This window comes from Prunus mume, linkage group LG1 (assembly GCF_029339155.1).
Source record: "Prunus mume cultivar Tortuosa linkage group LG1, ASM2933915v1, whole genome shotgun sequence".
Classification (NCBI taxonomy): Eukaryota; Viridiplantae; Streptophyta; class Magnoliopsida; order Rosales; family Rosaceae; genus Prunus; species Prunus mume.
In genome coordinates, this window is record NC_142698.1 from 24,717,803 (window position 1) to 24,743,840 (window position 26,038).

At 39.6% G+C, this 26,038-nt stretch overlaps 5 protein-coding genes across 7 annotated transcripts; 4 read left to right on the forward strand and 1 right to left on the reverse strand.

Annotated features, from left to right (window-relative positions):
- The first annotated feature begins 667 nt into the window (after window positions 1–667).
- On the forward strand, window positions 668–3,147 carry LOC103320199 (tubulin beta-1 chain). Its single transcript, XM_008221843.3, has 3 exons — window positions 668–1,232; window positions 1,352–1,621; window positions 2,283–3,147. Exons 1-3 carry the CDS (start codon window positions 839–841, stop codon window positions 2,957–2,959), a joined length of 1,341 nt encoding a protein of 446 aa, XP_008220065.1. The 5' UTR covers window positions 668–838; the 3' UTR covers window positions 2,960–3,147.
- Window positions 3,148–4,875: 1,728 nt separating this feature from the next.
- On the forward strand, window positions 4,876–6,841 carry LOC103320190 (uncharacterized). Its single transcript, XM_008221831.2, has 3 exons — window positions 4,876–5,242; window positions 5,484–5,526; window positions 6,406–6,841. The coding sequence occupies exons 1-3, from the start codon at window positions 4,961–4,963 to the stop codon at window positions 6,552–6,554; spliced, it is 474 nt and encodes a 157-aa protein (XP_008220053.2). The 5' UTR covers window positions 4,876–4,960; the 3' UTR covers window positions 6,555–6,841.
- A 1,342-nt stretch (window positions 6,842–8,183) lies between these two features.
- Window positions 8,184–11,060, forward strand: LOC103320035 (uncharacterized). The gene is made up of 2 exons (XM_008221651.2): window positions 8,184–8,898; window positions 10,617–11,060. Exons 1-2 carry the CDS (start codon window positions 8,489–8,491, stop codon window positions 10,834–10,836), a joined length of 630 nt encoding a protein of 209 aa, XP_008219873.1. The 5' UTR covers window positions 8,184–8,488; the 3' UTR covers window positions 10,837–11,060.
- Window positions 11,061–12,269: 1,209 nt separating this feature from the next.
- Window positions 12,270–14,451, forward strand: TIM10 (Tim10/DDP family zinc finger protein). Of its 3 annotated transcripts, none has more exons than XM_008221668.3 (6): window positions 12,270–12,314; window positions 12,478–12,562; window positions 12,964–13,016; window positions 13,432–13,470; window positions 13,601–13,670; window positions 14,027–14,451. In XM_008221668.3, exons 2-6 carry the CDS (start codon window positions 12,515–12,517, stop codon window positions 14,075–14,077), a joined length of 261 nt encoding a protein of 86 aa, XP_008219890.1. In that variant the 5' UTR covers window positions 12,270–12,314; window positions 12,478–12,514; the 3' UTR covers window positions 14,078–14,451. The 3 variants fall into 3 exon arrangements, with proteins under 3 accessions (XP_008219890.1, XP_008219882.1, XP_016649148.1); XM_008221660.2 differs by having other exon boundaries at window positions 12,274–12,414; window positions 12,509–12,562; XM_016793662.2 differs by having other exon boundaries at window positions 12,289–12,414; window positions 12,492–12,562.
- A 1,328-nt stretch (window positions 14,452–15,779) lies between these two features.
- Window positions 15,780–18,795, reverse strand: LOC103320149 (serine/threonine-protein kinase BSK5-like). Its single transcript, XM_089044920.1, has 10 exons — window positions 18,732–18,795; window positions 18,414–18,625; window positions 18,186–18,321; window positions 17,839–17,972; window positions 17,646–17,748; window positions 17,412–17,497; window positions 16,992–17,180; window positions 16,623–16,784; window positions 16,331–16,444; window positions 15,780–16,043 (listed from the first exon to the last, which is right to left on the reverse strand). Exons 1-10 carry the CDS (start codon window positions 18,793–18,795, stop codon window positions 15,780–15,782), a joined length of 1,464 nt encoding a protein of 487 aa, XP_088901046.1.
- Between the last annotated feature and the right edge of the window lie 7,243 nt (window positions 18,796–26,038).

A 26,038-nucleotide genomic window follows, 5' to 3' on the forward strand; every position in this document is an offset into this window, starting at 1 on the left:
TATGAAAGGATTTTTTTATTTTTATTTTTTTCGCTTCCTTAATTTCTTTCAAAATCTAAGAGAAAATTTATATGTAGTAAAAATGGTTCAATTTGTTTTTAATGAAGAAATTTCTAAGCCACAATGATATTTTATGACATTTCGAATTAGCGTTACACATTTAACTAAATTGTACAATCGTTAAATATCGAATTTTTAAATTCTAAAGCTTCACGAGGTATATCCGTAATCTCGTATTAACATGTCACCTGATATTGTGTTACACTAATTTTTTATTTTTTATTTGTTATGTGTAAATTATAATAGTTGGAAAACTGGGGTTTACGCAAAGCCAGTCCTCCTCACTGTGTCAGATCACGAATAAGCTTTTTGCCACAGAACTCGAGGCTGCAGAAGCTTTTTAAATTTCATTAACCACCAGATCGGTGAGGGGGCAGTTCAGTCTTTTCACTCTTCCGGATCCGGCATTCGTAAACAAAACAAAACCAGTGGGGGCCAATCGTATCCAGCTGTATCTGCAAATTCTAAATTCAAAAACTTCGTATGGGCTCTAAAAAATTTAAACCGTTTTCACAACCATCAAATGAAATGGCATCCATCCAGCCGTTGATTCTCGCGAAGATATTTAACTTAAACAGCCAATCAAAAACCCAAAAAAAAACAAATAAAATAAAATTAGCAAAGAGCCGTTATAGGGTTACAGCTCACTCTCTCTATATAGAGGCCCCCCTCTCACTCTCTCCTCCTACCCTCCTCATTTTCAACTTTGCGCCTCTCTCTCTCTCTCTCTCTCCTCTCGATCTCGATATTTCTCTGCAGCAAAACCCTAGAACCGAAAATGCGTGAGATTCTTCACATCCAGGGAGGCCAATGCGGTAACCAGATCGGAGCCAAGTTCTGGGAGGTGGTCTGCGCCGAGCACGGCATAGACTCCACCGGGCGCTACCATGGCGACTCTGAGCTTCAGCTCGAGCGAGTCAACGTCTACTACAACGAAGCCAGTGGTGGTCGATATGTTCCTCGAGCTGTGCTCATGGATCTGGAGCCTGGCACCATGGACAGCATCAGATCTGGGCCATATGGCCAGATCTTCCGACCTGATAACTTCGTTTTCGGTCAATCGGGTGCTGGAAACAACTGGGCCAAAGGCCATTACACTGAGGGTGCAGAGTTGATCGACTCGGTTCTAGATGTGGTTCGCAAAGAGGCGGAGAATTGTGACTGTTTGCAAGGTATGTATGAACACTGAAATGACCAAACCCTAACTGTAATTAGTGAGATTATTTAGATTGGGGGTTTTCAATTTTGGTTTGGTAAAACCCTAATTGTGATTTGTGATTTGGTGTTGCAGGGTTTCAGGTGTGCCATTCGTTGGGTGGTGGTACTGGATCTGGAATGGGAACGCTTCTGATTTCTAAGATTAGGGAGGAGTACCCAGATCGGATGATGATGACCTTCTCTGTGTTCCCATCTCCCAAGGTCTCTGATACTGTTGTGGAGCCTTACAATGCTACTCTGTCAGTTCATCAGCTTGTGGAGAACGCAGACGAGTGTATGGTTCTTGACAATGAAGCCCTCTATGATATCTGCTTCCGTACACTTAAACTCACCACACCCAGCTGTAAGTTTCTTCATATCTTCGCGGTTTTTTGGATGGTTATCTTATGCTATTTTATGATTATGTACCTTGATTTACTCTGGATCTACATGTCAAGTGCTGTCAAGATCATCCATGTAACTTAGCTCTTTGTTAGAAGAATAAATTATGCATGATGGCATTGGCATAGATGATTTATTGCAGAATGAATTCAAGGTTCAAGCATGCTTCGGTAATTTTGAGGAAAAATGACAAACGTGTTTTCATTCTGAGTTATGTCAAATATTTGATATGGTCATATTGATTGCTCTTACTTCTAAGAGTAATTAGCTGCTATTCATTTTCTGCAAAGGCGACTATGAATGTTTTTATTGTTGGGTTCTGAAGCATTAGTTGTCTGTTGTATGTGCAGATCATGATGCGTATTTTGTAGGTTAAAATACATTCCTGTTGATGGTAGTTCTAAAAGTAATTAGTTGTTGTTTAGTCTCCGATGAAAAATGAGTTTTGGCAAGCAATGGATGATCTAATCTTTCTTTCTGTGTTGGAGTTCTGAAAGCATGAGTTGTCTGTTGTGCATGCTTGTGATAGTAAATACCCTATGAACTTGCATTATATTGCCCATTTTGTTTCCTAAAAGGAGCATAAAAGCTGATATCATCTTCTCTGCTTTGCTGTTTTACAGTTGGTGATTTGAATCATTTGATATCTGCAACTATGTCTGGAGTTACATGCTGCCTAAGGTTCCCTGGACAGCTCAACTCTGACTTGCGCAAACTTGCCGTAAACTTGATCCCCTTCCCGCGTCTTCACTTTTTCATGGTGGGCTTTGCTCCTCTTACTTCAAGAGGTTCTCAGCAGTACAGAGCCTTGACTGTTCCAGAGCTCACCCAGCAAATGTGGGATTCCAAGAACATGATGTGTGCTGCTGATCCACGACATGGACGTTATCTAACAGCATCAGCAATGTTCCGTGGTAAGATGAGCACCAAGGAAGTTGATGATCAGATGATGAATGTACAGAACAAGAACTCTTCCTACTTTGTTGAGTGGATACCCAACAATGTGAAGTCAACAGTTTGTGACATCCCACCAACTGGGCTGAAGATGGCATCAACATTCATTGGGAACTCGACATCCATTCAGGAGATGTTCAGGAGGGTGAGTGAGCAATTCACTGCCATGTTTAGGAGGAAGGCTTTCTTGCATTGGTACACAGGTGAAGGTATGGACGAGATGGAGTTCACTGAGGCTGAGAGCAACATGAACGATCTGGTTTCTGAATACCAGCAGTATCAAGATGCAACAGCCGATGAGGAGGAATACGAGGATGAGCAAGGGGAGTATGAAGAGGAAATGTAATTTCTATCAAGCAGTAGTTTCCTTTGAATATCAACTTTGCAGTTAGTGTTTTATGTAGTATGTGAATGAATTTCTGGTTGAGTGTTTGTGGGACAAGTTTCAATATCAACTTCCAGTTGCTGCTTTTGCTGTAACTTTGCTTATTTCAACATTATGGATTTGTGGTAGTGATATTTGCTTTCTAGCAACTTTGGATCTTTACTCCATCTCTCTTTAGTCGTATTGTTTGGTGTTTTTTCAACTCTATCGCCTACTCTCTATGGTCGGAAGACCCATCCTCTCTCTTTGGTTGTCAAAGTCTAGTGTATGAGTCGGAAGACCCATCCCTTCTCTTTGGTTGTCAAAGTTTAGTGTATGAGCTTTCATTTCTCATTATCAAAGCAATACCAAAATTAAAGTTACAAGATCTTTGTTCTTCCAAATACACTTTAGGGATTTACACATGAAATTTTGGTATTGTAGTTTTGGGAATTTACAATTGTTTCCAAGTTTTGACCAAAAAAAAATACAATTGGATCCAAGTAGGATACTAAACAGGTCCTAAAAGGCTTTAAAAATGAGATATATTCAAAAGTTCATTTTAGCATGACATATTATAAAATGACGTCCTTTAAAATTATGCAAGAGAAATTCTTCCAATACCCCCCCTCAGATGAGAGAAACTTTGGTCATGGGCCATACCAAGGCTTTTTTGAGGACTTACAGAAGGGGTCTTAGCCCTTTTTTTGGTTTTTATAGATTACCTCTAAGGCTCTCTTTGAGAGTTGGGTGCTTCTCCTTCTGTGGTGTATGCTTGTGCTTTATGCTCTATGCTAAGACTAAATGTCTCATGCCAATTTTGTGTCCTTCGTTCTCCACCAAACAACCCATTCAACTAGATTTATTTCTTCCTCAACTTCTCATCCTCTTTTTGCCTTATGCTTTTTCTGGATTTGGAATCTCCTTTGGGATACAACAACCATATCTATTTGTTGCTCATTTCTCGAATTGTATTTAGAGCTTTCGCTATGGTTCTTGCTTTGGACGCTTGCACCAATACTCTCAATTCTCTTAGGTGCATTGGTAGATTTAGGATGTGATGGAAAAGGTGACTTTTGGAGGAATGTTCGAGGGCTAATGTGTTTCCGATTTTTGGGAAATATTTGTTTTTGGTGGAAGATCGATGAGTCTTTATGTGCAACAATGCTGACCTGTGTGGTGGTGGTGTATCCCCTCATTTGTGGCCATTATGATGCAGTCTTAGTCACCTTTGCGGAAGACGGTGGCTTTGTATTGTATTTTGGTTTGATTTTGTAATGGGAAGACTATTATACTAGACTATATTGGTTTTAGTTTAATCTTCTCTGTGTTTGTGGAAATTTGTTCCTTTAGCTAGCCTTTTTGGCCTTTGTATTATCTGTTTTTGTGTGTTTAATCTTCTTTCATTAATTACTACATATTTTCTACACTCACAGTTTTTGTTAGCTCACTATATAATCAATTTAAATCAATTAAACTCATCATGCAATGCATTTTCTTCCAATTTTTTAGTAATAGATAATTGACTAAATAAACATCCACTTCAAAATTTCAAGAAATTTTTTCAAGTTTTTCTTACAATTTTCATGGTTTTTATTCAATTTTTATTAATATCGATAATATCCCGATATTTCCATAGAAATTTTCCTGTATTAAGAATACCGATATTTCCGAAACCATTGATATTTTAGAACTTGGTCATAATCATGAATGCGATTGTTTATTTAATTTTACATATTTGAGAAAAACAAGATAGAAAATTAAGGTCATAACCATTTAAGAAAAGTACGGGGTCATTCCGGGACAAACCTTTCAATTGATTTTTTCATAAATCCGATATGTATTTATAAAAAAACTCAAACACTATTAAAACATGACAAAGTCAACTTTCACAATTGATTTTTCGCCTCCTCGCAAAGCAAAAAGCAACCCAACTGAAGCCGTAGCATTACAGAGAAAATAGAGTGAGAAGCGAACTTGAAAATGGCGAGCAATCTCGCAAACAGAGCAGTAACGGATCGAACCATAAAACTATGGAGGCTCACATCGAGCTTCCTCAGAAGCTTCAGCACTGCTTCCGAAAAACCTGTTGCTGCTTCTGCTGCTTCTCCTTCTTCTTCGGCTTCGAAGAAACCCAAGCGCAAGAAGAAGAAGAACCTGTTTGAGGTGGCTCAGTTTTTGCCCAACTGGGGATTAGGGTACCAAATGGCTAAGACTCACTGGGTCGGCGTCTCTTACCAGATCACCAAAATCAATCTTTACAAGGTCTCTCTTTTAATTATTGCTGGCTTTCAAATTTTTCTTTATTGTTGGTTTTTGCTCGTTTGGTTACTAAGAAAATGTGGGACTGATTAAAAATTTGGGCTTTTGTGCCTCTAAGCTTTCTGCTTTTGCATTTGATTGCTCGTAATTAGATGTGAGAATGTTCATTCAATCAATTCCCCTTCTTATTGTTATGGGTTTAATGGTTTAGGGTTTATGCGTTTTTTTTTTTAAATTTTGGCAGGACGGTAGGCATGGCAAAGCATGGGGCATCGTTCATAAGGAAGGTCAGTGATGGGTTTTATATTTCATGGAAGTGACATTTTTTTCTTCTCAATTGATGTTTTTATTTGTATCTCTAATACTTGCCTTTATGACTATATAAAGGATTATACCTTTTCTTTCTTTCGTTTGAAAGAAAAATGTTACAAGGGTTTTATCACTTACATTTTAGCTGTGTCTGGCTAAAGAAGTGACTCAAGTATATCATAGTTTACCAGTTGAACATTTGTGCTTGCGAAGTGTTGAGGTTGACTGAATTGGGCTTACTAATCTGATCAATATTTGTGTTCTGTTTGTACTGGTTGGGATATCATCGATTCAATGCTATGTATCATGTTTGCTCAATCTGTATACCTGGTTTTGGCTGCATTCTGTTGTTCAATATCTGATAACTTATCTTTTTAACTTCAATTGAAAATAAAGTGTCCTGACTCCTAAATGGTTGGGAAATAATGCATCATTTAGTTCAAAGAACTACCAAGGGAACTAGTTGGCGTTGTTACATAAGAGATTGAACATGCACTTCCCTGGCCACAGCATTTGTATTTGTGACTGAACGTGCATCCTGATTTCAATTATAAATGAGAAATATGTGCTTTGTAAGTGACATTGGCCCCCTCCACATATGCGATTGCATAATCAAATGTAATGCATGAACACCTACATACATAAATAGGAGGTTCCTTTTTGTTATAGAGACTTGATTCAGTATTTGTCTGTCATTTATGCTTTGGAATGGCTAATTCATTAGAGTTCTGTTTTGACTTGTAGTTGTGATAGTAAGAATTGCTAAAATAATATGTGGTCATTTTTTCAGATTAGGTTTATCTATTTTTAAGTTATTCTCTTTTATATGGAAGTTGATATAGTAGAATTTGTTGCAGGCTTGCCAGCTGCAGATGCTCCCAAGAAAATAAGTGGAGTCCACAAGCGTGGTTGGAGGTACATTCCAAACTCAAAGTCGCCTGAAAGTGTTCCAAGTGTGACTAAACCTACAGAAAGTGCTCCAGCAGCTGCAGTTCAAGCAGCTTGATGCGTTTCCTCCATTTTTTGGAAAGTTAATGTAGAACTTTTGGTTAGATATGATTTTTTTTTTCTCTTTCTTCGGTTTAGTATGTTTGACGCTCCACTGTAACATCCTTCCTTGTGCATTGAAGCTAGAATAAGCTTACAGCAATGCGAATTGGAAATGTTTTTTCAGAAAGAAGGATTGAGCACATTCGTGTCTGTTTTTTATTTATCAATATGTTTCACGTTGGCTCTGGTGCCTGGTTCTGTTTCTTCTTATGGCATGAATGCTATTGGGATGGTGTCTGATTATCTTTTAGAACTTCATTTTTTTTCCCGAGTTGCAATATTGATGTTGAATGATGGATGTAAGACGAGAGGAATAATATTTGCATCTTTGCTACTATCATGTGGCACTATAATTTGTTAAATCACAATTGATGAGAATTCTTACATGCAGGGTGTTGTTATTAACCTTTTCTTTAACTTTGAAATTACTATCATTTCATGCTCTCTGGAAATCATCCTTCTCGGGCTTGAAGCAGTGGTAAGGTGTTTGATTCTACGTACTCTTTGCTAGTGCTCATCTGCCAAGCGTGTAACAAGATTTTGCTTGTGCCTCCCAAGCAATGGCCAGTATAAAATTGGGTAATCAAAAGTACTGATCATGTCATGCTATGTTGGAATACTGGAAATGTCAGCATTCACGGGCTTGGATCAATGGACATGATGAGTGTGGTCTCAGGATGTTGCTGATATGGGTTTTATAGGCTTTGCTTGTTTTGACTGGAAACTATAAGCATATTTTGATGGAATATACCCTAAAGATGCTAAGGTGATGGGGGTTCGAACTTGAAACTTCTGGTATGGAAGTAAATGCCCTTTTCCACTGGGATACCCTGTTGGCAATGCCCTAAAAGATGCATAACCTTGCAACATAACCTTTTCTGCCAAAACAAAAAAGAAATAAAGAAGAAATAAAACTGTATCCTTTGGTTAGGGATAATGCTTCTGCTGTGTCTATAGAAAGAAAAAGAAACTAGAAGACATAATATGTTGTGATCGCAGTGCATTTTAGCTAGTTCCAACCAAATCTGTATATATATATATATAACTTGTGCCCACTTTTAACATGGGTAGTGATTTTTATCGTTTTATCAAGGGACAAAAACAAGGGGAGCAGTGTAGAAGGAGAAAATGGAAGTGTGCCATGTTAAATTGGGCATATCAATAAGCTCTCTTTGTGATATAAACAGATTTGGTTGGAACCTGTAAAAGCTTAAACAGTGACCACCCTATGGCTATGAATCTATGATGCAAATTTCCATGCCAAGCTATCTAAAGCAAATTTGTTAATTTGGTAAGTGAAAAGTATAGTCAGTATAAAATTACTTATAAGCAAACAATTCATTTGACATAACAAAATATCAGAAAGTTTTCTATTATAAAGTAAAATACAAATAACACTGCCTCATTTTCATAAACGATGAAGCCCAATGAAAATCAAATTAATATAGAAACAAACAAACAAAGGGGAAGAAACCCCTGCACCCTTGATCTTTACTCGTGTCGCTTTCTCAATCACTGTGTTTGTGATGTGTCCCACAACTGGTAGGCATAAAATATATCTGTGTTGAGTGCAGTCTGCCCCACCAGCCTCCTCATAATTCGCCTTGGCTTGGCCCCGGGGCTCTCTCAAGTCTTCTCTTTCGTTTTCTTTTTCTTTCATTTCAACAACATTGCTCGAAACTGACACACAAACAAAGACAGTGATCGAGGGAGACACAGAAGAGAGGAGAGAGAGAGACATTGATATTTGATAAAGAGAGAAAACAAACACCACCTACTCCACAACCCCACCATGTTTGCTGTTCCTAAACACACCCTTCAACCCCAAAGACCGCAACTTTAATACTTTCCTCCACCATTTCATGACATTTCTGTTTCTGGGTTTCTCAAATGTCAGCTGCTGCTGAGGCTACCCATTACCGCCATTCAGTCAGCGGAGGCAGTGACGTGTCAGCCTCCGATGACTCGGACGACCAGTCTTGGCACTCCATGCTTGAGTCCACCGCAGGAGGAGGAGGAGGGCCTAAGTCTCAGCTTTCTGGGGTGTCTGTTTCAGGCAATGTTCAGAGGGATTCTTGTGACTCAAATTGCTCTCTGGAGTTGGATTTGGAGAGTGGGGTTTTGGAGTTGAAGGTGGTGCATTTGAGTAAAGTTGAAAGAAATTGCAGAATTTGCCACCTGGGTTTGGAGGGTGGTGGCCCAGATGGGATCCCAATTGACTTGGGTTGCTCTTGCAAGGGTGATTTGGGCGCTGCTCATAAGCAATGTGCTGAGACCTGGTTCAAGATCAAGGGTGATACGTGAGTACAAACTTTTTCTCATGTTAAATTAGTAAGCTTGTGAGGAATTCTGAATTCCGTTCCTTATTTTCTTTGGTTTTTGGTGTTTTTTTATAGAAATTTTAAACACCCGTTTGCTGGATTCTGGATGTTTCTCTTTTTTGGTTCGAGTGTTTAATGTTCCTCCCAAATGCACCTTATGGAATAAATCGGCTTGTTTGTGTTGAAATTTTACTTTTTAAGACCAAAAACAACTAAGTTGTCCTATCCCATCCCCCCTCTGTTTTCACCGGTCTCTGCATTGAAGTGCAAGCACATGGATGCAAATAGTTTCTCTAGAGTCAATCTCTCACTTTTAAGGTGGTTTTACTTCAAACTATGATCATTCTATAAGCATCCTTAGTCTTGTTGAATAATACAACAGATTAGCATCTTGGCAGTACATAGCTTCCTGCTTCTCTGAGGTCAGCTTTTTGAAATGCATACTAGCCAAGTAGCTTCTTTTCTTTCATCTAATAGTCACCTTTGTTTTTATTGTTTTGCTTCTTATTGGCAAGATGAATGAGACGGATCACAACGTAGAATAGAAGGCATATATTAAATATATAGAAGAAGAAGAAATCTTGTAGTCGCCACTTGAACAATCCATTGAATCCTAAGTACATGTATCATATTGGTTTAGAGTTTTTATATCACGTTTTCTGTAGCATTAATAGTAGTGGAGAGTGTGGGTCCAATGCAAGCTAAAGGAGTTGTCTATATGTGCAAGAATTGAGTTCCAATGGTCAAGCATTCTTAGCAAAGATGCACTTGTAAATTACTGCAGCACACAGAATTTCTATTCCTATGTTTAGAAGTGGATATCTTGCCCCATGCGTTTGGTTATGTATGCTGCTAATTAAGATCTAAATGTTTAAAAAAATCATGCCTATGGTTCAGTAAAAGATTTAGCGTTTGTGTAAACCAATTGGGAACTTTTTCCATTACAAGTTGAGTTTCTTTATGACATATAAGAGATAAATATATGTGGGTTTTCCTGTTTTCCTTTTTATTTTATAACTCTGAAGTTGATAGTTCGGGGAAACCAAACTGAACAGACTGACATAATGTACTGTTGACAAACAAGATGCAATATTTCTCTAGCTTGTGGAGTTAATGGATGCAAATGAAACATCCAAGTTTTATGAGGAAACATAATTTACATAAGCTGCATCACATGATATCACAAGAAGGTACTATAGGTGGATTGGTAAGGCATGCTAATTCTATTCTGATTTTAGTCATCCTGGTAAACAAATGGAACGGCATATTGATGACGGAACTTTTTCCATGGACAGAAATAAAAGATTCCTAGCCAGATAGTTTTCAATTACTAAAGCATTCTCTTCTATATTCTTGATATATGTGTTCTGTTGGTTATAAAATTGACTGTGGCCTGTGTTTGTGCACAAGCCCCATAATACATTTTTCCCTATCTTTGTTTGTCTGGGTGACATGTTCTTTGCTGCCTGTGTATTTTTTTCTTCTTAAGATTTGATATTTATTGAACTGAAAAAATGGATAAGAAGAAAGCAATTGAAGCGGCCTTCTATCCAATAATACTTGCTTTCCTACATCTGGTCTTGTGTTCCCCAAAGTTTCATAGTTAAGATGATTGGATAAATTGCCAATTCAATTCCTGTACTAGGTAGCTCTTGGTCTGTGGTTAACAAACGTAGTTTTATTTATTTATTTTGCAGAACCTGCGAGATCTGTGGCTCCACTGCATTCAACATTGCCACTGAGCAGACAAATGAGGCAAATGGCACTACTACCACACTCCCATCAGTACCAGCAGCACCCATGATCCTGGTGGAAACCAGAACCATGTGGCATGGCCGCCGCATTATGAATTTCCTACTTGCCTGCATGATCTTTGCCTTTGTAATCTCATGGCTTTTTCACTTCAAAGTGCTTTAATGAACACAAGCAGGGAAAAGAAAAGGTCTTTTCTATAAATGTGCGGGGCAGTAAGTTGCAGTTCCAAATCTTATCGTGCTTGTACTGCTACTTGTCTGTGCTCGGTCCTACTTGGCTCTACATTCTTGTTTGAGGCTTAGTTCCAAACTTGTACGGTCTCTGTCATCTGTAATATAAAAGGTGCTACCTGGCTATCTATAAAAAGTTATATTATTTTTGGATAAGTGAGTAAGATCCTGTTTTCCATCTGCAATCTCCATTGTGAGCTCAGGGAATATTGTCTGGCAAATATTTTGTGAATGTAAGTCATATCTGTTTAGGTGCGGACTCATCTGTACGGAAAAATTCCACGGAGATGCTCATAATGCCCTAGTACCAACAAGTCATGATGCCTGCGAGGCTGCGAATGAAAGGCTGTTATCTCAGATGGCTTCTTCATTCATTGAAAAGGTTAATTACAGTGTCTACTTTCTTAATGATCCTTGTAATACACACGTTACCAGCATGAATGCCATCGATTCAAAATTTTCGGTTCATTCAAATGCTATGGCTACCTCCAACTGTTTGAGATTGATTCTTTCATGTTTCACCTTGTGTTTATCATTTCTGCACAAGTCTTTGTTCATGCATTTTTTTTGAATTCATCTTTTGTTGGATTATATATAAATTTTCATTAAAAGACGAGGTTAGAGAACATCAAAATATCACTTCAGTTAGATGGATTAATCTTCAAGGCTGTTCCACAAACTGTTATTCCTAACAAAATGACAAGGAACATTAGAAAGTTTTTCTCTGGAGTGCAATTGAAGCAGACTTTTGGGGTAGGTAACTACTTGACCTTAGACTTTTGGTGTAGGCATCCCAATTTTTGTTTTTCTAACTTTTGATATTTCTTTCACAGCAAACTTTCATGCTCTCCACTCTCTGCATCATCCCCCTCTTTTTTTTTTTGTTACTCGGAGGGCCGAAAGAAATTCATAGAAAATTCCAATGTTGGAACCAATTCGAAGGAATTAAAACATAACTAATACTTGACTTTACAAGTAATTATATCCCTAAATTAGACATATGCAAAATTTAAATTCTTTTTTTATACAAGTGACATTGAAGAATGTGAGAGGCGAACATGGAATACGAACGTAAAACTCAAGCATTCAAGTATGATTAGGAAAACTAATCTCTATCCATAGCAACGTGACATTTGATAATTATCTTGACGTTTGTGAAAAGGTAATCTTACTTTAACAAAAATTTGAAAAAGGCTGCTTTTCTTTTTGTAGAGTTATAAAAAATTTCTCTGGTCCTGCCCACCTTGGGGCCTTTGTGAAATTATCCACTACTTGAGTACCAAAGATAAAAAGAGTGGGGCAGTAATCCACTGCTTTTCGGGCTTACACAACATAACTGGTTTGCACTCCCGTCTATCTCATATACACCCCAGATTCGCTCCTAAAACCCTAAATCGTGCATGTACCTCGGTAAGATTTTTATTTTTCCTGCTTTGCCTGCAAATCGGATTCTTCAAAATCCTCCACATCTAGAGCTACAATCAGCCAACTTTGAATTCCATCTCACTGAGTAAGACTGCTGAAATCCTCTCCGCTAATTTTTTCCATTTTGGTTTTGGTTTTGGTTTTGAAGGAATCTGTGTTAAGTTATTTGGGGTTTTTAGGGTCCAATGGCTGCTGCTCCTAACAATGCGCCGACGGCTGTGGACAAGGAACAGGTAGGCACCCTTTGCTTCGTTGCCTTTTAGTTTCTACCTATTGGACAGTGTCAAGCAATTGAATTATTATATTGACATTTTATTTGTGCCAAAGATCGGATTTGGGGCAAGTTTTGGGATTTCATGGATCAGATGCTAAATGGGTATTTAGAACTTGCGTCTTCTGTAAATTGGGTGTAACCAAATTTGGTCATGTTGTGTAAATGGTCAATGATGGCGGGTTTAGCCTTAGTGAAACCAAGGCATTTCCTGGGAGTCAGGAAGCAACAGTGTTGTTCATTTTTATGGATTAACAATCTTTTTCTTATGAATTATTGTCCTAAAAGTGGTAAGAGTGGTGCTTTTGAAATAATCTTGACATTTTGGAATGACTTGAAGTTTGTTTTTCACAAATTTTGCAGATTTTTGGTATGGCAGAGAAGGAGATGGAGTACAGGGTTGAGTTGTTTAACAAGTAAGTTCTCTGCGTGGTGTTGTTAGATGTCACGGTATACCAATGTAGTTTTTTAAGGAATGTAGGGTTTGTGCAAGGCTTATTATCTGAATTCTTCAAGCTCAGCTCCTGTAGTTAGAACAATTCTTTGCGCTTGCCTGCTTCACTTCTATTTTCGTACTTCGTGAGCATATACGGTGGTGCACAAAAGAAAAAAAAAAGGCTTATGATTGATACTTCCAAAGCTACCTGACTTGTTAGTGTTGTTGTGTAATTCTGTGAGCATTATAGTACCCTTGTGTTATACACTTAGCTAAGCACATCTATTAGGTTGTGAACGTAAATTTGGTATATGCAATTTTCCATCTCTAATACTTTAGCTGTTGTGGTTATCCAGTTTTCATTAATGATTTTGATTGTTTTTTTTCATATTCAGGCTTACCCACACATGTTTCAACAAGTGCGTTGAGAAGAAGTATGAGAACTCTTTTCTTTTCTCTTTTTATGTTTTATGGACCTGTATAAAAAATGTGTGGCATTTTACTTTTAGGTCATTTTATTGTTAATACTGAAGTTAGTGAATTTGAATTTGTCAAATCATCCAGGTACAAGGAGGCTGAGTTAAATATGGGTGAAAACAGTTGCATTGATCGCTGTGTCTCAAAATACTGGCATGTAAGTTATCAATCTGTTTTCTTATGAATTTGGTGCTATGGTTTCCTTGTTCTTTCGGTCATTTGATTTCTTACGTTTATTTGAATGTCTTATCTTTGGTCTAATTTTAAAACTACTGGGATAGCAGTTTTCTTTTACAGTAATTTATTATATAAATTAAGTAGTGCCCTTTATCAAGTGTTGCTTTTGATTGAATAAAAAGTAATAAATCTTGCATATATTACTTCATAAACAATTTTGCTACTGCTCTGAAACTATAATTGTGCAAATGGTGTTTTTTTATATATTTTAGAAATGGTGGTTTTATTATATAAATATTTTAATGTGCATATATTTGAATTTTTTGTTGTTTGCAGGTAACTAATCTAGTTGGACAGCTGCTTGGTGCTGGTCGGCCTCCAATGTAAAACTTATGCCTCGTCTGATTTGGGACTTACAGTGCTTGACTGGGTGGGGTGATGTGGAGATTGTAATTGTTCACATTGTTATGCCTTTTTGTTTTTCACAAATTGTCATAAGCTGGTTCCATTTTGTTGTCTAAGAAATAAATAGGGACAGTTTTTAACATATGCCGTACTAGGTTCAAGTCCATGATAGAATTGGGCATCCATAACGAGGATTTTTTTTAAATTTTCTGTTGAATGACAGCCATTGTTTTTAATGGTTTGGTTACACCATAAAATGTTAGGGTACTTCTACCTTTTCGGCAGCATTGTGAACCGAAAGGAGTGATAAGGGTTTTTCTGGTTTATTAATATACTTGCAGCATTGCTTGAGTTCACTTCCTCCCGTCTCTTAATGAATGATGTACTAGTGCCAAGTTATGTTTGTCCCTGCCATTTGTTCCGACGATTTCATATGCACGATATAGTCAATCAAATTATACTTGGTATAGCCATTCCTAAGTGCGTTTTACATTAAGATGGACGAAAGAAAATCTAATCATGGCTGCCTGAACATAGCACAGGACACAAACAAGTAATTTGACTTCTATCGAACATAAGAAAATCTAACAAAAACGTGCATTAGATATCTTTCAAACTATTATACGTTCATGTTTGTAATGGTTACAGTCGCTGTTATTAGCATTGATCTATGGGTCAAATCTCCTAACTTAGGCCAACGTGGTAACAGTTGCTATCAAATATACCAGTTAACGCCTTGAGGAAGCTCAGTGGGGTGATGACACTGATGAGCAGAGGAGAGAGAATTTTAGGAAGAGGATGAGAAGAAAACGCCTTGAGGGTGATGTTAATCCTGTGCTTCCTATTTTGGTTCCCAATCTCTTGTTGCTTTCTCTTCTGTTTTGGAACCCATTTCCTTAAATTAAAAGTGGTTCCTGTTGTTAACATCTTATCCTACTGTTCTTGTATCTGGGTCTTTGAGAAATCTATGTTTTTTTAAAATAGTATAGCTATTTAAACGTTTGAATACATTTAAAAGGTACAACCGCAGGGCTGTACTTTCCTATCCCGCTATATTCTCTTCTTCCTTTGAAAAAAATAAGAAATTTAAAAAAAATTGCATCCTTCGCCCATTTTTTGTTTTGGAGTGGTCTTATAGCATAGAAATCCTAAGTACCCTATTCCAGGCAATTTACGAGGTTGAAATTATAAAAAAACCAAACACCAAAAACACTTTATAAACACACCCAAAACCTATCATTACACACACTCAAAACTCATTTATAAACACACCCAAAAAGTTGACTTTGGGGTTGATTTTGGGTGTGTTTCTATGTTTAAATAGTGCTTGGGTTTTTTTATAAATACATGTCTAGAATTGGATTTATTTATAAATTTGTATTTTTAATATTCATTTTTCTTTATCATGCTTTCTCGATGCATTAATTCTCTGTATATTCATAAGAGGTTGTAGTTTGAAATCTGATGCACGTTTTTGTTAGATTTTCTTATGTTCCAAATGGCCCTAAATCTGTCGCTGTGTTTCCTTCAATCGAAGACCCTAGTTACGAAATGAACTATCCCATCGAACCACTCATCTACTAAATTTTCAATATGTTTGTTGATGTTGATGTCAAGCAGCAGCAGTAGTTTATTAGTTGAGCTGAAACTCAAACCTAAAGGTGTTTATTTTGTTACAACATTCTTAAGATTTTGTTACACTTTCATATTTTATGTTTTTCTTGACTTCCAAGGATGAGCCATCTTTTAGGGTTTGCTCAGCGTCAGTGTTCAATCCTAGGCTCTTCAGGGCAGCTGCTTGGAGATATAAGGCAGTTGGCCATTCATGGTCTTGTACAAGAGCCTGCATAGCATCTGCAAGAGCTTCTTGTGCCACATCACTCATCAAGTAACACAAGCACCGTCTAGCAAACAACGTTCCTGATTCAATGCTCCCACGATCAATGAACTGCAACGAGAAGGAAGAAAGGAAATCCGGCTCGGAGTAAGATGATAAGCATCTGAAATCACATGAAGGTTATGGTAATTCGTAACTTTTTGTTTGCAGAACAGAATACTTCAATTCTTGTAACCCCAACACTAATCATATAGTCTAATATGATTCTATAACTAGATGAAGGAGCAAATTACATCGTGTAAGTGGCAATTTTGATAACACAACGATGACGAAAAAATTTCGTAGTTCTAAATTAGTGAGTACTTTTGACCCAAAAAAAATAGTGAGTACTGACTTACTTCTGTGTAAAATTCTATGGCACTAGCAAATTCTTTTGCTCGAAATGCAGCATCCCCCTGTTTCTTAAAGTTCAATCTTTCCTGCATTTGGTCTGTCCACACTTGGAAAGAAAGCTGCAAGGTAACTCCAAAGTAAGGGCAGTGCATTAAACAAATTCAACACAAAAAGTTCACATAAACGTAAAAGAATAAAATTTGCTAGGAAACAGTGAAAACAAGTGTTTTTTTTTTCTCCCTTGGTAGATGTCACAAAATATACAATACGGAAAAATCAGAAATGAGGATCACTAACTTCAGTTTGAGCCCCCTCATCTTCCTTGTATCCAATCATCAGCAATATTTCATGTATTCTAGCAAGATCTAATCTCGAGCAAGCTTCACCTAGAGGTGACAATACTGTCTGCTTTGGAGGAATATTTCCATGTGGAAAACCCATCAAAACGTATGATGGAACCTGCTACAAACCACTAGGTGAGATGAATAATACCTTCATGGCTTTCTATTGCAGAAGTAATGCAAATCAAATTTCGAAAACATAAATCAATTTTTGGCTACGATGGAAGAGAATTGAACCATTGACGTAGCTTAATTGTAACCAATTTCCAGCTTAGCCTAAAACAAATCAAATTTCAAAGCATATAACAAATAAAGTTGGGCATACCTCAGTTTGTTCTTGAAGAGGAGAAAGTGCAGAAACAATGTACTTGAAATCTGGCCTGTTATGAGGTTCATACTGCAAACATTGTGAAGCTAACCGCACCGTCTCATTACCGTCGTCATTTGAGAAATGACCTTCCAAGCATGAGTCCATCAGCATCAAAAAATTCTTGTCGCGTATGAGGTCAAGTGCCTTGTAGATAGACAATTAAACCTTACTTAGCTAGAAGCTTAACCAGAAGCCATAATTGGCAACCAATTACTTATCAGGAAATGCTGAGAATGAGACACAATCAGATAGCCTTAACTTAGAGCACATTTATAAACACAAGTTATATATATAGACCATAAGATGTCAAGCAAAATATCAGGGCAAAAATTACTGCATCTCAATTGAACATATACGAAGGAAAGGGAAACTTACGTGGCTTGGAGGGATATGTCTGCCACTGAGCAGATTGAGCAACAGGGTCCCAAAGCTGTAAACCAAACTTTCTGGTATCACTCTTCCTGCACGCCAAACAGAAATATGTACAATTAGCTCAACTAAATACTATCGATCGTGTAGATCAACAGTCGAAAGCTCATGCATGACAAGTATAAGATTGAATTAGAAAACTGTTTTTCCATTTGCTGAAGCAGTGATGATATGAGTCACCTGTCCTCAAGAACTCTGCAGGGGTGAAAGCCAAGTTGGTAAAGCTCTTGCCATCTTTACTATTCTTCATAAGGCCAAAGCAAGAGAGTCTGGGATTTCCATCCTGTCAATCAAGTGCTGGCTCAATGTAAGGTCCAAGAAAAGATTAATAAATTTTGTTGAAATGAAAGGGTATAAGAGTCCAATTAATTACCTGATCAAACAGGACTCTATGAGCATTGAGATCATGGTACAATGCCTGCCCTTTGCTGCTGCAATACTCTAAAGTGTGTGCCACATACAAAGCCACTCTCAATCTCATTGCCCATTTCATCGGTTGAGTCTCCCCTACACAATTTGTACCAATTTCATCCTATAATTACTTCAATATCAATACCAACAGAAAACAAAATAATATAATCTTCTGTTGATCTTTTCCTCAAACTTAACAAACCAGAGTGTTGTCAAATCCCATTTTCATCAAACACATACCATCACACCACTCACACCGAAATAAGACAAAGCAAAATAAGTTTAGTTGAAGATTTGGGGGGAACTTACACTGGAAAAGGTGCTTGGAGAGAGTTTCATTTGGCATGAACTCAGCCACAAGCAATCTCACATCGTCCTCAATGCAACACCCGATCAAATTCACCAAACGCTCGTTGCTTAGCCTCCCCACAGCTCTAGCTTCCTCCTATAAGGGAGATAACCAAACCCACCACATATAGATTTGTTTATTAAAAAGAAAATGACGAAGTAAATTTAGCTAACTGTCAATGTACGCACAAGAAATGGGCGGGAATCCGGCCAAGCGGAGAGGGTGAAGCGCTTAATGGCGATCAAACGGCCGTCTTCCAGCTTCCCTTTGTAGACCACATTGGGAGCTTTCTCTGCATGCTCAGAGACAACATTATGGAACGAGAATCCTGATGTGGCAGCTCTTAGTTGGTCCAAGCTGAACACAGACAGCGAGTTCTTTTCGTTTTTGTTCCCGGCCTCTGCATTTCAGAAAAGAAAAAAGTATGCAAAACTTTCTCGGGAAAGTAAGGGAAAACAACATTCAAACGAACAAAAACAACAATACAAAAAAATGGAAAATCTCACCTATGTCCGAGAATTCATTGATATTATTGGACGGGCGGAAGCAAAGACAGAATCTGGTTCCCATTATGATGTAGAACAAATGGCAGATTTTATCGCGGTTGAGCTAGAAAAAAGACGTAGCGGGAATTTGCAGATTTGTCGTCCGAACTTCGATTAGGACGCAAAATACCATTTCGGAAAGGGAACGACGCCACGAGTCAAACTCACCGCTTTGCTGTGATGTATGATGGATTTTGGCATCCTAAGGTCATTTGGCCTTCTAAAACTGCATTCAAAGTTTCGTAGTTAATTTTCGGAATACATTCTGTTTTTCAGTTTTAATATAATAACTCCCCTAGTAGCTCAAGGGTTGAGAGATGTGTATTTAGACAGATTTGGTGAACGTTTTTGATCATCTCAGATTTTAATAAAATTATCCTAAGAGAATTCCTCTTAATTCCTGGTGGAATCCAGATTTCTTGTTACTCAAGGTTTTCGTTTGAAACCTTTGTTGCTTGTGCTGCATCACATTAATAGTATCTGATAAACCAAGTCACAGAGAGAGAGAGAGAGAGAGAGAGAGAGAGAGAGAGAGAGCTTGAAACCTAGCTAAATTGCGTGCATGAATGTTTGTGTCTAAAAAGTTGAGTTGTGCTTCTAGAGTTTAGTTTTGTACCACTTTCCTGGGTAGTTCTAGGAGACTTCAAGAGGGGAAATTCATGGTCACCATTACTTTAAAAAGATATGAGAAGTCATGCATCAAATTATACGCATGAAATAATGAAATTGGTGTGGGGGACAATTAGACACGGAAGGAAGGATCATATATATGGCCTTATTCACCATCCAGCGGGGTCAAGACTCTCAAAGTCAACCAGGGAAGTTTCCATTGTATTACAATCAAATTTTCAGTTTTATATTTCCTTCTTATTCCCCATGAGCCATCTTCTTCCAAGCGAATGTCAAGTGATAAAGAAAGCATGTTGATGCATCATAAACCACCTATTATTTATTTCAAAGCCCCTGTTTTAATTTATAATCCAATAAATTTATGATCCAAAGGACATTTTACATGATGCAAACTCAAAAATCTAAATCAAATAAAACACAGCAGAGCAAACAAACAATAATTTTTTTACTTGTACAGATCAAAATAATTAAAAAGATACACCAAGACCAACATAAAGATTGTTACAATTAATCCTCCTGTTGCCGCAGAGCAGAACTCAAATGTCAAAGTGGGAAGATGGAAAAAGCTAGATACGATTGTAAATGAAAGAAGAGGGAAAGACACCTATACAGTTTCAGCTTTTATTTTTTTTGACTTCCAACGATGCTCCATCATTTAGAGTTTCCTGCGCATCATTGTCCATCCCTAGGCTCTTTAGGGCAGCTGCTTGAAGATAGAAGTCAGTTGGCCATTCAGGGTTTATTACTAGGGCTTGCATAGTGTGGGAGCAAATTTCCTCATGAGAATATTCGATTGGAAGGATTCCCCTTTCTTCTTCGCCGCCTCTTTCTCCCTACAAAATAGAACAAATAAGAGGACCACACCTTAGGGGTGTTGGCCAAAGGCTAAATTAGTTCAATTGAATTGTATAGAAAACAATAGCTAATAGAGTACGAAGATGTGTTTATGGTGTGAACCGGGCGGCCGAAGCCTTATATAAAAGAGAGAGAAAGAGAGAGAAGAGGTGGCTAGGGTTTGTGAGAGGAATTTTCTGCAGAGTTTCAGTAGAGATTTCAGACGTACCTCAACCTTTGTGTGTTGCCATCTATTTATAGTGGTCTCGGAGGCTATGGTTTTAAAGGAATAATTCCATAGATGGAAAAAAATTATTCCTCTCCGATTTAGTGAGATTTGATTTATTTGATTTAAATCAAATGCCTAATTGGGGTAGGAATCAAATCAATCCCAGATTAATTAGGTAACTCCCCATTTAATTGGGTAACTCCCAACTAAATTGAGTAACTCCCAATTAGGTCAAATAATCCCCAAATGGAAGGAATTATTTGACCTAAGGTTTTGATTTAATTCGGTTCCCACAAATGCCCCCCCCAGCTACTGCATGGTACGTGGTGGCATGTAGGAGATGTGAATTATCTGTTAGGCTGTCCAGTTGTAACTGGGCTTCCTCCTTGGATTTGGGCTCCTGAGCAGAGGAGGTGTTTGACTTTCTAATTTTCTGAACACCCAGTTAGAATGGGCTTGAGATTCCTTGTTGACCTAGGATGCCCATCCAGTATAAGTGCAGGGCTTCTTTTTACTCTTCTTCACATCGCAAACTTAAGTTTTCTACTTTCTAGCTTGAGAGAGATCTTGGAGAATTTGTGCTGCTCGTCGAAGAGAAGAGTCATCGTGCATCCCAAGATAAGTCGAGCATGTGGATTTCTTTTTTCTTTTTTTTTTTTGTGACGAGGTCTAGCTGAGTGGAGCCCGCTAGTTATCGTCGTGGCGACGGCCGGCAAAGTGAGCAGCCGTGGTGGAGCAAAGACAGTGGACCACCTGCTTCTTATCGCCGCAGTCTAGGTCGAGCTCGCTTGGCCTCATGCGTTGCAAGCCGCTGCAAGTTAAGTGAGTATTAGGAGGAAGTACGGGTCCGCCCCGCCTGTGATGTTGAAAGATGGAAGCATAATAGTCTAGACTCTGATGATCTGCCTAGTGGACAGGAAGAGTGTTAACCCCCTTAAAAAAAGAACGTTGTTTGCCAAGTCTTCAAGAGATAAAGCTACTTTTTCGCAGGAGAAGAATGTGTCTCCATTGAGAAAGAAGCCAAAGCTCCCTTATGCTGAGAAGACTCAAGTGGGATATGTTCCATCATCATCTGCCAAGGTCAAACATCTCGTTGGTGCAGATAACTAGAAAGTTGGTGGTATGTGCAATGTTTGGGGTGTTCTACTTGAGCCTCTTGCTGACAAGCTTGAAAACCATGATCTGCTCCATGAAATAGCTCGTGCCTGATCTTATTCTGCTGAGCGTCAAAGATATACAGATATTCCTTTTCGAAGTTCAAGTCGTCTGCATTAGTCAAAGGATGAAGATCGAAGTGGGATGTCGCTCATGATCCAGTTGTTGAGTCACGAGCAGCCAAGCGTGGAGTTGATTCAGCATCATTGACTCCTTTAGAGGTAAGGTTGGCAGAGTCTAAAAAGACGAGAGAGTCATCTGCCGGGTGAAGGGATCTTCAGCGTCGGCAGCTTGATCCCAAGATGAACAAGTCCAGCCGCAAGGGATGCATGCGTGTCCGACCGCTCAAGACAACTTTCTATCAAACTCGTCCTGCTGTGCTGAGTTGGTTAATCGTATCCGTCAGGCCGACGATCTTAGCACCTTCTCGAGTCTTTCCTTGGAAAAATGAAGTGAAGCAACATTTCATTTGCTTAAAAAAAAAGTAGTTTTTGCTGCTGAGACTATCCAAAACTCTTCTACTATTGCCCCATTTCCTGCTGAAAGGTCCTAATGCGAACAAGTTGGGCTACTTGAACGGCTCAACTGGAAATGATCCATTATATGCCATTGGAGATGGAGACATCGAGATGCTCTGTTTTGATTTTCTCCTTTTGCAAAGTGAGTCAGTTAATGCTGTGAACATAGAAGGAGCTCAAGAGCAAAGCGGTCAAGAGGCGTGTAGTCAAGAGGATGAAGCGAGTAGAAGGATGCAGCAGATGAGGTAATGACAGACATTGCGAATCAGCGGTGGAGCTGCGAGAACGTGGTGATCGACAGACACGAAGAGGTCTGTAGATCAAGGATCTCCTACTAGCATCTCGGAGTAAATGAAGACTCTTTTATTTCTTTTCAGTTTTTGTAGTCTGCTTTGTTGTATAGAATAATTGATCCTGTTTGACCATCTTTTTGTTGAACTCGATCAGTTGGTCACTTTGTTATGAAAATTTCAGTTGCTTTTTCTAACTTCAATTCGCAAAGTGTATTGTGAACTGCTTGAGTGTTTCTAGGTTGTGGCATGTTTGGCCAATGTTTGGAGATGTGTCGATGAGAGTGACCCGTTTGGCCAACGTCTAGAGACTTGTCGATGAGAGTGGCCCGTTTGGCCTACGTCCGGAGACGTGTAGATGAGAGTGGCTCGTTTGGCCTATGTCCAGAAACGTGTCGATGAGTATGGCCCGTTTGGCCTACGTCCGAAGACGTGTCAATGAGTGTGGCCCGTTTGGCCTATGTCCGGAGACATGTCGATGAGTGTGGCCTGTTTGGCCTACATCCGGAGACGTGTCATGACTACATTGAGTAACTTGTCTTCAATGGATGTAAGGGAGGCCTGGCCACCTGCTTGGAGCCAAGCTGATAGGTGAGGAGCTTCGTGGATAGTACCTTCGGAGGTTATGGGCATTCCGTTGTCTTAGAACTTCCTTCCCTTAAAAGATGATGTCGGGATCGTCTTCCATAACTAGGTAGCAGGTGACGGCTTGGGAAACCTGCACTTGTCACTTGTACGATCTTTATCATCTCCTCCTTGGTGGTCAACTCGGGCTCTTAGAGTCGGCTAGGATCATGTTGATCCGTATGACTTTTTTCGTAGAGGTTCGTTGGCAGCTGCGTCACGATCTTTGATTTGTCGGATAGCCCTTGCGATGAATTCCGCGTGGCCATCTCGACCGTTCTTCGACGTGTTTTTCTAGGCAAAGCAGTCATTTGTGTAATAACTGCGCCCTTCATGGAATTCGCAGCATCTACTAGTATCATTCTTGGCTGAGTTTCCTTTCAAAGGCGGCGGTTTCTTCACCAAGGCATGTTCTTTGCTTGGGCCAGGATTTGGTGTATCAGGATAGTGAACTTGGTATAGCTCTCGGCTGCGGAGCACCTCCCTAAGGCTATAATCCGCGCTTACCTCTATTCTTGCCGCTTATCCCGCCGTTTCTTTGGCTTGCCTCGCTTAACCGATTGATCGGCTTGCTTGACACCTTCTTTGCAGCGATCCGGTCATCGTCCCAAAGTGCGTGAACGCCATTGCTGTCGCGAAGACTTCTACTAGTGTTTGGCAATGAGAGATGGTTAGCTCGCGATACAGCTCACAATTAACTGGCAAGCCCCTTTTGAAGGTCGATAACGCGATTCCATTGTCACATCCAATGATGTTTGCCCTTTCGCTTTGAACCTCTCGATGTAATCTCGGAGGGATTCATCGTACTTCTTACGCAGTTGAACAGTAGTCAGGGTTTTTCTTGATCGTCTGGTAAGAAGTGTATTCTTTGGTAAAGACGTAAGCTAGCTCCTTGAAGTCGCTGATCGACCCGGATGGCAGGGTGTAGAACCAGTCTTGGGCTGCTCCTAACAAGATCATTGCAAACACCTTGCACATCAGTGCGTCATTGGTCTTGTAAAAGATCATGGCACTTTTGAACTGCTTTAGATGGCTCTCGGGATTGGAATCCCCTCTGAAATGCATGAATGAAGGCGTTGAGAATCTCTTTGGGGGAGCAGCTTGCTCAATTTCGGCAGTGAAAGGCGTAGAGTTTGCTTGGTCCACCTCCCTGCGTAGAGCATCTTTGAAATTTCCACCAATCTTTAAGTTACGAAATCGGTCGTTTACGAGCTTCTCGACTTCCTCCGCGTGCATGGCTTGCCAATCACGCTGGCGACCCTTGTGATCCAAGCGGGGATGGTTGACTTCCTCGTTGACTTGAAGAGGTTGACCTCCTTGGTTGCCCTGCCCGTGAGGCAGATTGGTGGATTGAGCTTGCGAAGATTCCTGCGAGTTGGTTCTCGAGCAGGTTGGTAAGCATCGATCGTTGCATTCGTCACACAATCATTCACGGACTCGTGCCCCCTGTGAACCCAATCTTGAATGGATCGTCGACTGACTCATAGTATGGCTTGCAGATGTCCTGCGTCTCGTCACTCGATCTCGTTCTCTCCCCGCCAGCTTGTCTCTAACTAACTAGTCTAGGATCCCTCAAAATACGCACCGGTATGCTCGGGGATCCTTCTCTCCTCATCATGGGCTCCAAAGTCAAGGCCTTGATTCAAGTTGATATGCCTTAGTAGTTGGCCAATTAGGTTGTTTTGGTCGTTGACCCTCTGCGCGAGTTGATCAACCCGTGAATTAAGGCTTCATTAGATGCGCACACGGGTGCAGACGTTAAGTGTGGTTGCAGAGAAAGGAGATAATGGATATGCTCCAAGACTGGGACGACGTCGGAGTAGCCGTGGGGCGTGCAGCGAATCCTGCAGGTGAGTGGTGCGGCTGATGATGTGTTCCAACGACAGGATAGCGCGCGAGCAGCTCCGTTAGGATGACGCGGTAGAGCAGCTCGTAGAATGACGCGGTAAAGTAGCTCCGCAAAATGATGTGGCGAGCAGCTTCAGCAGCCGGCGCGTGCGCTGCAAGGCTGTGGAGGTCACGGGACCATGTGGTGGTTGTTCGCAATTCTAGTAGTTGTCTGCAGTGGTTGTTCTGCAATTTCAGCATCTGTCTACGTGGATGTTCTGCAATTCTAGCAACTATCCGCAGCTTGCTGGAAATGGCTGTTGCAATTCCAGGAACTGTCTGCAGCGGCTGTTCTACAACTCCGGTAGTTGGAGGTGGCTGCATAGCGTTAGGAGGCGGCTGCAAGGTGTTGGCAACCATGGTTCCTTACGGTTGCAGCAAGGTTTCCACTACAAAACCATGATATGGGCCCGTTGTGGTGGTGTTGCTCTTCGTACGTCTTGTATCAACCATGATTGTTTGAACAAAGTGTGGAAAATGGATTTGGAGCATGCTTTGAGTATTATTTCGCGCTCTCAATGAAAGCACCAATTTGTGTGAGCAAATTTCACCACGAGAATATTCGATTGGAAGGATTCCCCTTTCTTCTTCGCCGTCTCTTTCTCCGTTCAAAATAGAACAAATAAGAGTACCACACCCGGGAGGTGTTGGCCAAAGGCACTCCGATGCCTAAATTAGTTCAATTGAATCGTATAGAAAAAAATAGCTAATAGGGTATGGAGATGTGTTTATGGTGTGAACCAAGCGGCCGAAGCATTATGTAGAGAGAGAGAGAGAGAGAGAGAGAGAGAGAGAGAGAGAGAAGGTGGCTAGGGTTTGTGAGAGGAACTTTCTGCAGAGTTTCAGTAGAGATTTCAGACGTACCTCAACCCTTGTGTGTTGCCATCTATTTATAGTGGTCTCGGAGGCTAAGGTTTCAGAGGAATAATTCCGTATATGGAAAGGAATTATTCCTCCCCGATTTAGCGAGATTTGATTTATTTGATTTAAATCAAATCCCTAATCGGGGTAGGAATTAAATCAATCCCAAATTAATTAGGTAACTCCCCATTTAATTGGGTAACTCCCAATTAAATTGAATAACTCCCAATTAGGTCAAAT